Below are 14322 nucleotides of genomic sequence, written 5' to 3'. Positions count from 1 at the left end.
GACCGACCTCGGCGAAAGCCATATTGACGGTCACTGAGCAGATCATTTGCTTCGAGGTATGCCAGCAGTTTGCCGTTAAGTACCCTTTCCATGACTTTACAGAGCATGGAGGTAATGGCGATTGGTCGGTAATTGCAGGGATCAGCACGACTACCCTTCTTGGGTACTGGCTGCACGTTTGCAAGCTTCCAGGATTTCGGCACCGTTCTTGTTTGGAGAGAGAGGCGGTACAGGCGTGTCAGTACAGGAGACAACTCAGGCGCACACTGCTTTAGTACACGTGCAGGTATACCGTCTGGTCCATTGGCCTTATTCACGTCAAGATTCAGCAGAGCTCGGCGTACCTCTTTTTGATGTATAGCAATTCTCTGCATAGAGGAACTGCAATGAGGTAGCGTAGGTGGAAGTTTTGAGCCTGCATCTAGACGTGAATTGCTCGCAAACAGAGAAGCAAACAAGTTAGCTTTCTCTGTCGCGGAGTGGGCCAGTGTCCCATCAGGTTTCTGCAGAGGTGGCAATGTGGGTCTGCAGAAGTTGGATTCGACCGCTTTCGACAGGGACCAGAACCGCTTGCTACCAGGAGGGTAGGAGGCGAGTTTGGCCCCTATTCGACTGACGTGGTCGAATCGAGCCTTTCGAAGCACCCGTTTGCAGGACTTGGCAGCTGAGTTAAAGGCTTTTTTCTTCGCGCGAACCCTCTGTGCTCCAGCTTTGGTATCGCGGGCTAGTACCCAAGCCTGGTATGCAGACTGCTTAAGAGCCTCGGCTCGAGCACAGTCCGAATTGTACCATGCTCGGGTCTTGTGATCGAGCGATAGGTCGGAGAACGGAATGAAATATTCCATTCCCTGCCGAATCACATCCGCAACAGCCTCAGCAGAACACGAGGGGTCACCCGAAGAAAAAAAGACCTGCTGCCAGGGGAAAGACGCAAAGAAATGCCGCATCTCATCCCAGTCCGCTGACTCGTATCGCCATACTCTCCTCGTGCCCCTAGGGCAGAGATCAGGAGGAGAGTGGATCGACACGGATTTCACCAGACAGTGATCGGACGATCCTAGCGGAGCTGAGACCGAAACCGAGTGCCTGTCTGGATCAGTTGTCAGCAGAAGGTCAAGGCAATTGGGTGTATGGTCAGTAACATCCGGTATCCGCGTCGCAACATTTACCAGCTGGGTAAGGTTTAGGGATACAGCAAATTTGCGCGCTTCCCTCCCAGCGTGGCAAGTATTCTTGTACGGGAACAGCCACTCCTCGTGGTGGGCGTTAAAGTCCCCAAGGAATACGAGTTGAGCCGCGGGGTACCGCTGTTGGGCTTTATCTGCCATCTCAGTAAGGTGGTCAAAGAGCCTAGTTGTCTCCTGGTTTCCGCTGTGCGATCGGTAGACACAGGCATACAGAGTTTTCTCTGAGCCCGAGTCGACCATAATCCACAAAGTGGAAAACCCGGCAGCCTCAAAGCAACGGAGACGCTTGCAGCAAATGTCGTCGCGGACGTACACACAGACCCCAGCACGTGCTCTAAACTTATGTTCCAGTGAGTAGCCTGGGTAGTTGAGGTACGACGCGTCCGCTGGGGTTTTGATTTGCGTCTCCGTCAAAAAGAATAGGTGCGGTTTTTCGGTTTCAAGATGGTGGTGGACCGGATCGATATTTGAGTGCAACCCCCTGATGTTGGTGAGGTGCACTTTCAATGGGAGGAAGTGCAGCCGGTGTTTAACCCTATTCTTTTTTCTTTTTGTTTTCATATTTGTGGAGTGTGGGATGGGTGAAAAAATGCCTGTCGAGGTGTTGCGTTTACCGATTGGATCACTTGAGCTAATCCGGACAATGAGGAGCTCACTTGGAGACTGCGGGGACGCCCGAGCCCCCCTGAAATAACCCACCGGGTCCTCCCGTCCAGTCGCCAACTGGCACGGTGGAGCTATTCCAGGATTTTTCGCTAGGTGGCGGGGCAGCCTCTCGCACGTGGCTGTCGTACAATTGGGCCCCCAACTTCCTGCGGTCGGCCACCGGCAAGACCGTGCCTCGGATCCCGCTACCCTCCAGCGAGAGCTGCTCGGCCCGACGTCACTCAAGGATCCAAAAACCGGCATTATGCAACACAACTGACACCAAATCATCCCCCAAAGGCACTGGTACTCCCGCTCATAGACGAAACGCAGCAAGGCTGCTTGGCGCCTGACTCCGGCGGGAGGGTGGTAGCAAACCAGGCGGCCCCTACGGGACCTACCACCGCTGGTTTGGACGTAGTTTAAGGACATACCCGGGTCCAACTACTACTTGCATTCAAAATCGATATCTGAGGTGCAAAACATGGTTACAACGGCAATACAGTGGAAACTGGATAAGTGGAACTTTAAGTGGACCCAAGTTCTCGGTTCCAGTCCCTTGGCAACGAATTACCTCTATAAGTGGAATTTTGGGACCTCTATAAGCAGAATCCATTTTTTCGAAAATTTATTATTTTTACCTCTGTAACTGGAAGCAGCCGTCTCCAAAACCTCTATGAGTGGAATAGCTCGGCGTTATAAAATTTGTATTTTTAATAAACCGTCAACCGGCTTATAAAATAAATAAGATTTAAAAAAAACAGTTTGTTTTGTTAACAATATGGTTCGTGTTTTAACTACGTATTTATATTTAACCATACTGGTTTCTCTTGCATAAATAAATATTAGGAGTGATTTTGTTTAATTGATCTTGTTTTTGAAATATTGAAAATTGTATACGAGTAACTACTGTGGATTATTTACAGTATTGCTTTTTTTAAAGTCAGGATTACATACCTATTTTTTGTTAATACATACATATCTACATACATATTTAATAAAAGATGATTATTTGTCTTGATCTTTTATTTGAACATACTATACGTGACCTCTATAAGCGACATTACTAGCATCCACAACCTCTGTTAGCGAGAGAGTCTGTAAGTGAGAAAACGTTTTATTTGAGCCTGGTTAAGTGGAAAACTGGATAAATGGAAAACCTGGATAAGGGGAACTAAACAGCCGGTCCCTTGCGATTCCACTTATCGAGTTTCCACTGTATTTAGATTCTACACCTTAGCCGCGTACCTACTTAATTTACTACCTGCATTACGCCACCCTGCTGATAACAAGATGCGTTCTAAAAACGTACGAGTGCGAAAGAGATAGCATGATTCTAGTCCTTTTATTGTTCTAGTGGTGTCCAGTTTGAGTCCAGTAGAGATAAAACATTCGGTATTCAACCCTTGTTGTTTGTTGGTGTGTGACTGTGTGTGTTTGTTTTAAATTGGACTGTGGATTTTCTTTTGGCGTTGGCTTGTTATACGGACTTTTGGATTTACTTCTGGACTGTTTCATACGATTAACTTGGCGTGACTTTGAGGATTGGATATCGCAGTTGTTCTGACGGTAAGTAACATTTACCAACTATTATTTGTCGTAAAGGTTAACATTGAATATCTATAGGTACATTTTTTTATTCTAGAACAATGTTATATGGGTTTAATAATTTCACTTTGTTATTTTCGTGTGCAAGATTAATGGATAAAAAATAATTATGAGAATACATCTGTAAGATAACTTCTATACGATATTATAATCATGTCTAAATCAATTAAAAAATATCATATTTCGGGCTCCCTTCGATTTCATTTGATGCTTGTTATGTTTTTATGACAGATTGTTATTGCGAGATAAATGAATAAATAATATGCATAATAACAAGTAAAGTTCAATATATAAAGCCTTGCAAGTATTACAGTGAATACCGGGGGATATCCCGATACTTACTGTAATACTCGCAAGGCATTCAATAAAAATAAATCATTCTTTTGGGCAACCTTTGGGCACCTCAGATATAAATTTTGAACGCAATCGGTTGGTTTTAAGAAATGTCCCAAAATGTCCCAAAACAGGGCATCTCGGAATATTACCGTCGGAAACATAAAAGCCTTAGCGTAGGTAAAAAGTCATTTCTCAGTATTGCCGTCAGAAACATGTTTTGAAACCTTTGGGCACCTCAGATATCGATTTTGAACGCAATACGAGGGTTGCACTGAAAATGTCAGGAATAGAGAAATCTGTCGCATCTAGACAGTCAATCTTTATTTTAATGCATACTTAAACTCAAACTGACCACGCATATAAATTTTCTTTTGAAAGTAATCATTCTGTAATGCACACGGCTCATAATCCCAAAGTCCTTTTTGTATGGCGATTTTGGGGCCTTAGTGGTTTTGTATGAAATTCGTGGAGTAGCCAACGGAATTGAAGTTTTTTTTAAATGTATATATATATATAAAAGATTTTTTTACTGTTGTCATATGAATATTTAGGAATGTCGAAATCTGCCGATATGCAACTTTTTTGGCAGTCTTTTTAATTAACAGCACAAATGCGATTTTAATTTTTGACGTCGCTTTGGAATGACATGCTTCTTTAAGATCACCCATGGGATAAAATGAAAGTGACTTTCATATTTATTTTTAACTGCAAACGAGCGTACGATGAACTCTAGTTCATAAAAAAATAACAGAAGCCCATTGTAACTTTTATTTATTCGCTGAGGGTATATTGAAAACCGTTTAAAAATATGATCCGAAAAATCACTTGGCCAAAAATTCAAATAATGTTCGACATACAATTTTCAAATTGCCAGTAATTCTTAAATACAAATGACAACCAAATGGAATATACCTTAAAAGTTTTATAAAGAGTTACATTTTTATAAATTATATGCCTCTTTCTATTATGTTATTTCTAAGTGTCCCATTCCCGAATATTTCAGTGCGACCCTCGTAGGTTAATTTTAAGAAATATCCCATAAATGTCCAAAAAAAAAAGGAAACTACGTCTGTATTGCCATCGGAAACATGTTACCTACCATGTGAACCTTTGGGAATCTCAGATATCGTTTTAAAGTGCCAACGAATAATTTAAAAAAATGTCCCGAAATGAAGGGACATCTTTCGGGACCTATAGTCGACATCGATTACGAATATGAACGTAATCGGCCAATTTCGAAAAATGTCCCAAAAAGGGACATCCGTCAATACTGACATCAGGAACATGTTTTCGAACCTCTGGGAACCTCAGATATCGACTTTAAGTCCAGTAAGTAAGTCCCAAAAAAGGACACCTTTGAAAAGTAATCTTAGGGAATATGGTTAATCTAGATTGAGAATTGATTTAATCCGAATTGAGGATTGATGCGTTAATTCCGATTGATTCAATCGGATTGACGCGTCAATCTGAATTGAATCAATTCGAATTGATCAATCCGGATTGATCAATTCGGATTGACGCGTCAATTCGATTGATCAATCCGGATTGATTTAGTTCAGATTGATGCCAACACTGGTTTGGGGCTAGGTTGATCTGTGTAAGAACGTAATACATATAGGTATTTGACATTTGACAAGAAAGATAACGACACCCACAGACAGATAAAGATAACCACAGATACAGTTTATTACCAAAAAAATATATGTTTGAGAATCTCAAAGTCAGCTTTTCATTTGATATACAGTGGAACCTGGATAATTGCAATCTCAAGGGACCGGCCAGTTTTTGTCAATTAACCAGGTTTTTCATTTAAGCAGGTCGTGCCAATTAACGAGGTTCAAAAAATCGTTGTGTCAATTATAGAGGTTTTCATTAATAGAGGTTGCGTTCTGACAGATTTCTTTTATGGAGGTGCAAATAAACATTTAAAGTAGATTTACACGCTTACATTTTGTGTTTCTGGTCTATATATTGCTTCTGTCTATACTTGCACTTTTACACTACATTAATTACCACTTTCTTTTCTTATCATTTGGGTTTAAAAAAAATCCCTTGAATTGTAGAAGAAAGTTTTATTAGAATGTAAAAAACATACTTTGTTTTTTATTGATCAAAACTATTTCACCTACTACAGGCTGTTTATAGATACCCAATAAATAAATTGAATTCTGGATGGAGATATAAATAAAATGATAATTGCTATTAAAATATTGTTTATGCTGTCTACAACTACATTATTTCAATTACAGAGGTAAGAAGTAAGACTCGTTTCAATAATAGAGGTAAAAACAAGAGCAAAAATAACGGATTTTTTTAGCACAGTGTCAATTATAGAGGTCTTAAGTTGCGATGTGGTCAATTACAGAGGCAAAATTACGAAAAGCACAAAAACCTAGATTGCAATTATAGAGGTTCCAAAATTTCAATTATAGAGGCCTTTTGGTCTCTAGGGACCGGGACCGGACTTTTGGTTGCAATTATTGAGGTTTTCCATTTATCCAGGTGCCAATTAACCAGGTTTCACTGTATCGTGTTACACGATATAGTTTAAAAAACATTATTTTGAGTAATTTGAAGGTTCCGTAGCCAAATGGCAAAAAACGGAACCCTTACGGATTTCTCATGTCTGTCTGTCTGTCTGTCTGTCCGTATGTCACAGCCACTTTTTTCCGAAACTATAAGAACTATACTGTAGAATATAACTACTTGGTAAGTAGTTATATTCCGTGAACCGCATTAAGATTTTCACACAAAAATAGAAAAAAAAGCAATAAATTTTTAGGGTTCCCCATACTTATAACTGAAACTCAATTTTTAGGGTTCCGTACCCAAAGGGTAAAACGGGACCATTACTAAGACTTCGCTGTCCGTCCGTCCGTCTGTCACCAGGCTGTATCTCACGAACCGTAATAGCTATAACAACAAATACTAAAAACAGAATAAAATAAAGATTTAAATGGGGCTCCCATACAACAAACGTGATTTTTGACTAAAGTTAAGCAACGTTGGGCGTGGTCAGTACTTGGATTGGATGGGTGACCGTTTTTTTTTTTGCTTTTTTTCCGTTTTTTTTTGCTTTATGGTACGGAACCCTTCGTGCGCGAGTACGACTCGCACTTGCCCGGTTTTTCTTTTTCATCACACCCATTAGGTATACGTGTGGGGTATCTATGGATAGGTCTTCAAAAATGACACACATTTTTTTCTAAACTGAATAGTTTGCGCGAGAGACACTTCCAGAGTGGTAAAATGTGTGTGTGTCCCCTGCAGTCCCCTGTAACTTACATTACTAACATCACCATGCAAACTGCCACCGAAAATTGGTTTGAACGAGTATTCGTAAACCGCAATTTTATTATGTTACTTGCTGCTTCGGGACCCTTTTACCCCCCAAAATAGGCCTCCATGTTTAATATTCATTTGTTTACGTAAGATGACCGTATATGTACCAAATTTCTACTTCATTGGTCCAGTACTTTTCCAGAAAATGGGCTGTTACAGATGGACAGACAGACAGACGCACGAGTGATCCTATAAGGGCTCCGTTTTTTCCTTTTGACGTATGGAATCCCCAAAAACTCGAAAACATCAAAGTTCAAAACCGAATAATTCAAAAACTTATATGAAAGATTTCAACATAATATCATTATTTTTATCTTTATGGATTTATAACAGAGGTAATTCAGCGCCTAAGTGCTGGGACCGCACCATGAGTCCCAGCTATAGAGGTTTCCCACTTAACCAGGTTTCACAGTATTTACTGAGGACAATCGAAGACAGAAAACTAGGGTTTGCTAGGGGAAATGCGTCTCTACTTAAAATTTGTTTTTCTCAATAATAATGTGAAATACAAAACACTGTACTGGGATAAAGTAATTGGGGATACTTTATAATCATCATTTATTTAAACGTTATTCAAGCGTATGGTTTTTTGAATCCACTCTAAATATGGGCTCACAGGGGTATAACATGTAATAGAATCCAGGTAAATGGTGCTAGCTACTCCAATGACTCGTCCGTCATACACCAGCGGGCCTCCGGAGTCCGCCGGGCGAGCCTGTTGCTTGCTGTTAGAACACTTCGGCGCTACACATAACCAATTGTCATAGGCAACGTAAGGTTCACAAAGGGTCACAATACCCTCGCCAATTTGAAGAGGAGTGAATGATTGAAGCATTTCTTTAAGTATCCATTTGTCCCTAGGAAATTGCTTTGTTACTAATCCAAAACCCGCGTATTTAACAGGAAGCCCAAGGAAAGTTTTATAATCGAGCGCCATCAGTTTTGCAAGGTTCTTTTTGGGTATTTTTTCAGTGAAAATTAGCGCTATATCATTTACCGAATTTCGTTCAATGTGGTTAATAAAGTAAGGATGAGCGTATGTTTTGATCAGGCTTGAGTACAACGTGGTTTCGTTTAGTAGCTTTGTAAAATCGCCATATCTGATGACGAAATCGGTAAGTGACGCAGAACTTGGAGCGCAGTGGGCTGCTGTGAGGACCCAGTCTTCCGCTATAAGGCTGCCGGAACAAGTTCTGGTACTAGGGTTCTTCGTTTGCAGAAACACAGTGAACGGGAACTCGTTATGGGTGTCGTCCCGTCCTCTATACACCCTCAAATCCCCACGGCCAGGAGCCTTATTTGCACTTAACTTTGCTAGTATAGCCATAATAAATAAGCAGTGCATTTTTAAGCAACGAGAATATACTTGCATTTTTAAAACGACGATTATAAAGTAAATGCGTTATATATTCTGAACGGGATCCCAAAAGGAATTAATAAAAAATAGAGCGATATAGCAGTTATATTTGATTTCTTTTTATAGCATTTCGAAATCGAAACCAATTACTATAAATCAGCGGTCGGCAAACTTTTAGCAGCCAAGGGCCACATAAAAGTTAACGAAGATGTCGCGGGCCGCACTTTGGTAATATTTGTGACTTTAGCAAACATTGTCGTTTTTCAGTATTACATACAAAATAGCCAGGGAGGTTCGCGGGCCACAAGCGAGAGTTTGGCGGCCGCGAGTTGCCGACCGCTGCTATAAATCCATAAAGATAAAAATAATGATATTATGTTGAAACCTTACATATAAGTTTTTGAATTATTCGGTTTTGAACTTTGATGTTTTCGAGTTTTTGGGATTCCATACGTCAAAAGGAAAAAACGGAGCCCTTATAGGATCACTCGTGCGTCTGTCTGTCCGTCCGTCTGTAACAGCCCATTTTCTGGAAATGTACTGGACCAATGAAGTAGAAATTTGGTACATATACGGTCATCTTACGTAAACAAATGAATATTAAACATGGAGGCCTATTTTGGGGGGTAAAAGGGTCCCGAAGCAGCAAGTAACATAATAAAATTGCGGTTTACGAATACTCGTTCAAACCAATTTTCGGTGGCAGTTTGCATGGTGATGTTAGTAATGTAAGTTACAGGGGACTGCAGGGGACACACACACATTTTACCACTTTGGAAGTGTCTCTCGCGCAAACTATTCAGTTTAGAAAAAAATGTGTGTCATTTTTAGGGTTCCGTACCCAAAGGGTAAAACGGGACCCTATTACTAAGACTTCGCTGTCCGTCCGTCCGTCCGTCCGTCCGTCCGTCCGTCCGTCCGTCTGTCACCAGGCTGTATCTCACGAACCGTGACACCTAGACAGTTGAAATTTTCACAGATCGGGGGGCACGGCAGTGCCCCCGCCAAGTCGAGCGCGAAGCAAACCGGCAGTGTTGTGTCATGGAGCACCTGGTTTTGTACCCTTGTGTACCCTTCAACGGCCAAGTCACACAACATTTACTATAATAATAAAGAAATCGCAGTAAGGAACCTTAGACTTGGCACGACTTTGTCTGGATTTCATTACTTTTTAGAGATAAACAAGCAGCTCCATCGAGACTTGGCTAGTTTTTTACAGAATGTTTTTGGTGGGATGATGTATTTCTGTTGCCGCTATAACAACAAATACTAAAAACATAATAAAATAAAGATTTAAATGGGGCTCTCATACAACAAACGTGATTTTTGACCAAAGTTAAGCAACGTCGGGAGTGGTCAGTACTTGGATGGGTGACCGTTTTTTTTTTGTTTTTTTTTTTGTTTTTTTTTTGCATTATGGTACGGAACCCTTCGTGCGCGAGTCCGACTCGCACTTGCCCGGTTTTTTTCTATTTTTGTGTGAAAATCTTAATGCGGTTCACGGATAAGTAGTTATATTCTACAGTATAGTACTTATAGTTTCGGAAAAAAGTGGCTGTGACATACGGACTAACAGACAGACAGACAGACATGAGAAATCCATAAGGGTTCCGTTTTTTGCCATTTGGCTACGGAACCTTCAAATTACTCAAAATAATGTTTTTTAAACTATATCGTGTAACACGATATATCAAATGAAAAGCTGACTTTGAGAATCTCAAACATATATTTTTTTGGAAATAAACTGTATCTGTGGTAAGCCGATATCTTTCTTGTCAAATGTCAAATACCTATTAGGCCAAGCAATAAGAAGGTATAGAGGGAAATGCTAGGAACACAATTTTTGACTCCGTAACTTTGTTTGGACTAGTTAGGAGGTGAACATATCAAAAGTCCCCGGCCGTAGCCCCGGTGCTGGGGGTAGAGGGGGGTAAGAAGGTCGAATTTTTCGGTTTTTCATTGATATCTTGAAAACTTTGCGTCTTAGCGACATGACTACTAAGACAAACCGAAAGCTGATAAAATTAGTTACAAGTTTTATCCAGTCAAGTTTTTCCATATCTTGAATAGTTTTTGAGATACCCACTCTTGAAAGTTTATTTAGGGCTTTCAATTTTATCTTGATATCTACATTAGTGAAACTGCTAGTCCGTGTTTGGTATCATTTTCATATAAATCGGGGGTGCTGAATTCATTTTTGGTATCACATTGACACCATTCCTAAGAAAAAACATATAAACTTTAAACAAATAACTTTTTTTTCAATTCCTCTTCGCGCTTAAACCGCTCAACCGATTTAATTGAAATTTGGTATACAGATATATCGAGTCCCAAGACAGGATACTTTGTATCTCAATAATCATCCTTTAAAGTTGTGAAATGGAGTATGGGGGGAATTCAACTTCGTCGACGAAACTGAATTCCTGAGGTTAATACTGCTTAAGGTAAGGTTTGAAGTCATGTTTGGTATCATTTTCATCTAAACACAGATGTATACCATCCTAAATGTCATCTAAACCGGTTCAGCGGTTATTGACTCCCCATACAAATTTCCACCCCACTTTTCACACCCTCAAAAAATGCTTTTGGTTATAAAAACTATCCTATGTCCTGTGTCGAGATTGAAACTATTTCTATACCAAATTTCAACGAAATTGGTTCAGCGGTATAAGCGTGAAGAGGGATTTAAAAAAATATTTTTTTTTTAAATTTTGGTTTTACTTAGGAATAGTGTCAATGTGATACCATAAATGAATTCAGCACCCCCGATTTACACGAAAATGATACCAAACATGGCCTAACAGCTTCACTGATGTAGATATCAAGATAAAATTAAAATCCCTAAATAAACTTTCAAGAGCGGGTATCTAAAAAACTATTCAAGATATCGAAAAACTTGACTAGATAAAACTTGTAACTAAATTTATCAGCTTTCGGTTTGTCTTAGTAGTCATGTCGCTAAGACGCAAAGTTTCCAAGATATCAATGAAAAACCGAAAAATTCGACCTTCTTCCCTCTACCCCCCAGCACCGGGGCTACAGCCGGGGACTTTTGATATGTTCACCTCCTAACTAGTCCAAACAAAGTTACGGAGTCAAAAATTGTGTTCCTAGCATTTCCCTCTACCACGTTTTTTGAGCATTCATTTCCTGACCTTGAATTAAGATTTCTTATACCAAACTGTTATTCGGTATTTTTAATGTATGGGCTCCCAACTCAACTATAATATTCATTTCAACACAGTTTAGTCAACTATAATGAAATTGACCAATCATAAACTCGCCGCGATCAAGAGGACGAAGCTCGAATTAACTATTTATTTTAGCTTGTATAGTAGAAAATAATTGCTTCATAAATCAGAAACGCGCATGTGACACCCTTAATATAGCAACACCCATAGACTACGAAAAACACTTAGCTTTACTTCTTAGTCTCCATAGGCTACGGTGGCCAAAATCGAGAAAACAACTGTCTAAAAATTTAATTTAGCGCGGAGCAAGTACTAGGGCCTCATGAGTTACGAGAAGGTGTCGTTGACGTGTTGATATTTTCACAGAAAAAAGGCCTTGCCGCCTTTTTATTTTTTTTATAAAAAAAAATAGAAGTGTATTTTTCTGCCGAAAATACGCCAACCTATTTGAGACAGCTAAATAGTCGCTGTACTAATCATCTGTTTGGTTGTTTAATGGGCCTGTGCCTTCATTTGATATGGTCAAAAGTTTTACACTTTTTAAAAGTTTGGATCTCGACAAATAATAGAATTTGTATGAAACATTGCAGTCCCAAAATCGAGACTGCAATTTTTTAAACTTTTTAATTTTTGACTGACCATAAACTACGCGCTTCGCGAGCTATTTTTTAGACGGCAAAGTCGACTTTGCCGTACATTTTTGAGAAAATGTTATTTATGTTGACGCGTAGTAAAAGTATTGTATACAACAGTGATATAATCAAGATTTTCAAACTCGTACCTTACTTAGACAACTCAGCAAGCTTCGTTGTCTAAACACGGTACTCGACTGAAAAATTCTCCATTATTATTTAAAATTTACCATTTTTATAGTACTTTCATTTGATACCAAACTCGACCATACTTCCTTGCAAATAAGATGACCAGAAAAGCAAGACCCCTCACAAATAGCTTTCTAGCCTATTAAGCTCTTCTAGATAGCTCAATAACGCCTTGATCGAGCCTGTTCATAATTTAATGACTAAAATATAATGCCCTCAACTAGACGTTTACCCAATTTCATTTAAATTAGAACTAATTTACTTAAGTTATTGTGTATCAAACTATCCTCTGATAGCTCAGCTTAAAAACATCGAAATGCCGGGGCGTGCCCCTAGCCAGCCGTGTGTTCCAAGTTGAATGTAAGAATTTCACTTCGCTTCGCTCGCTCGTTCGACAAGATTTATATACATAATTATTATAATGTAAATTACGCATCTGAGACAATGTATGATCAATACAAATAAAGAATATGAATATGAATTTATAATATTTGTGAACACAGTCGACCGAAATGTAAAATCGAATCAATCTTTTGCGGGCTTCGTTGTGAAAATGTATTAATGTAACTGAATTTGAAAGAAACCTTTTGTAATGCCGATATATCGCCCCAATCGTTGCAGAGTCAAATTACCTTCAAAGACTCGAAAAATATTACACTATCTTGAAAAGGAGGCCTAAAGAAACCTACCTAGTAACTTACCCGGTCTAAATCTAAGTCGAGGACTACTTGACAGACATACATGCATGGTCCAAACCAGAAACTGTAATAACGACAAGTAGTAGTAGCAGTAAAACACTTTATTGTACAAAAAACAAAACAAAACAGGAAAAATAACATTCCACAAGTAGCAATTAAAAGCATTGTATTATGTGTAGAGTTAAAAGTGACTCAACTCAGGTAAGAAAGCACATCAAATTGTATGAAAGCATCTCGTAGCAATCAGTCAGATTCATATTATGTATTCTCATTTCTTTTATTGATTTTATTTTCTTTTTCTTTTGTAAGAATTTGATATGTTTTCTATAAGAAGTATAAGAGCTACGTATTTGTATAAAGTTATGTACTCACTGAGTATAATTGCATGAATTCTATAGTAATTTAAATTGTATTTTTCTTAATTACTCGTAATGCATGTTAATTATAAGATGTAATAATGTTTTAAAAAGATGTGTCGCGCCGAGTTTGTTGCCGGTCCCATATTGGGATACCCTCCTCCAATTGAGGGGGATTTAAATCTTCTCGGGGCAGAGGTGTACGGTTGGAGCCGGTAAAGGTTTATTTGACGTTCATAAGCGCATTGTAATATGCCTACTTGAATAAACAATTTTTTATCTTTATCTTTTATCTTTATCTAAGATAAAGTCCACTTTACTCACGTAAATTGACAACCACTGTATTTACATAATTAAAAAAAACTCATAGCCTAACATACTTATAATATAACTAACCCAGTCACGCGCAATGTCCATTTGTCGCACAAAAGGCAACATCGTCCGTACAACAGTGTTAGATATATGTAGCACCACAGAAGGCCTCCCTCGCATGACACTGTTCGCTGTTGTCTTGGAAAGGAGGCCTACAGTGGATTAGTAACTTACCCAGTCGAGAGCAAAGTCCACTTGTCTCACGAACGGCGACAACCTCCGTACTACAGTATTGGCGATATGTAGCACCACAGACGGCCTCTCTCGCATGACACTGTACGCTGTTGTCTTGGAAAGGAGGCCTGAAGTAGATTAGTAACTTACCCAGTCGAGAGCAAAGTCCACTTGTCTCACGAACGGCGACAACCTCCGTACAACAGTATTGGCGATATGTAGCACCACAGAAGGC

At 39.4% G+C, this 14322-nt stretch overlaps 1 protein-coding gene across 1 annotated transcript in view; it reads right to left on the bottom strand.

Moving 5' to 3' along the window:
- LOC134678134 (neuropathy target esterase sws-like) overlaps positions 1 to 14256 on the bottom strand; it is a 42608-nt gene extending 28352 nt beyond the window's left edge. The window contains exon 1 of the mRNA XM_063536584.1: positions 14088 to 14256. Coding sequence (XP_063392654.1) covers positions 14088 to 14183 — 96 coding nt within the window. The 5' untranslated portion in view covers positions 14184 to 14256. The remainder of the gene's footprint in view (positions 1 to 14087) is intronic.
- Between the last annotated feature and the right edge of the window lie 66 nt (positions 14257 to 14322).

Source organism: Cydia fagiglandana, chromosome Z, assembly GCF_963556715.1.
Source record: "Cydia fagiglandana chromosome Z, ilCydFagi1.1, whole genome shotgun sequence".
Taxonomy (NCBI): domain Eukaryota; kingdom Metazoa; phylum Arthropoda; class Insecta; order Lepidoptera; family Tortricidae; genus Cydia; species Cydia fagiglandana.
This window is presented reverse-complemented; position numbering and strand designations above follow the sequence as displayed.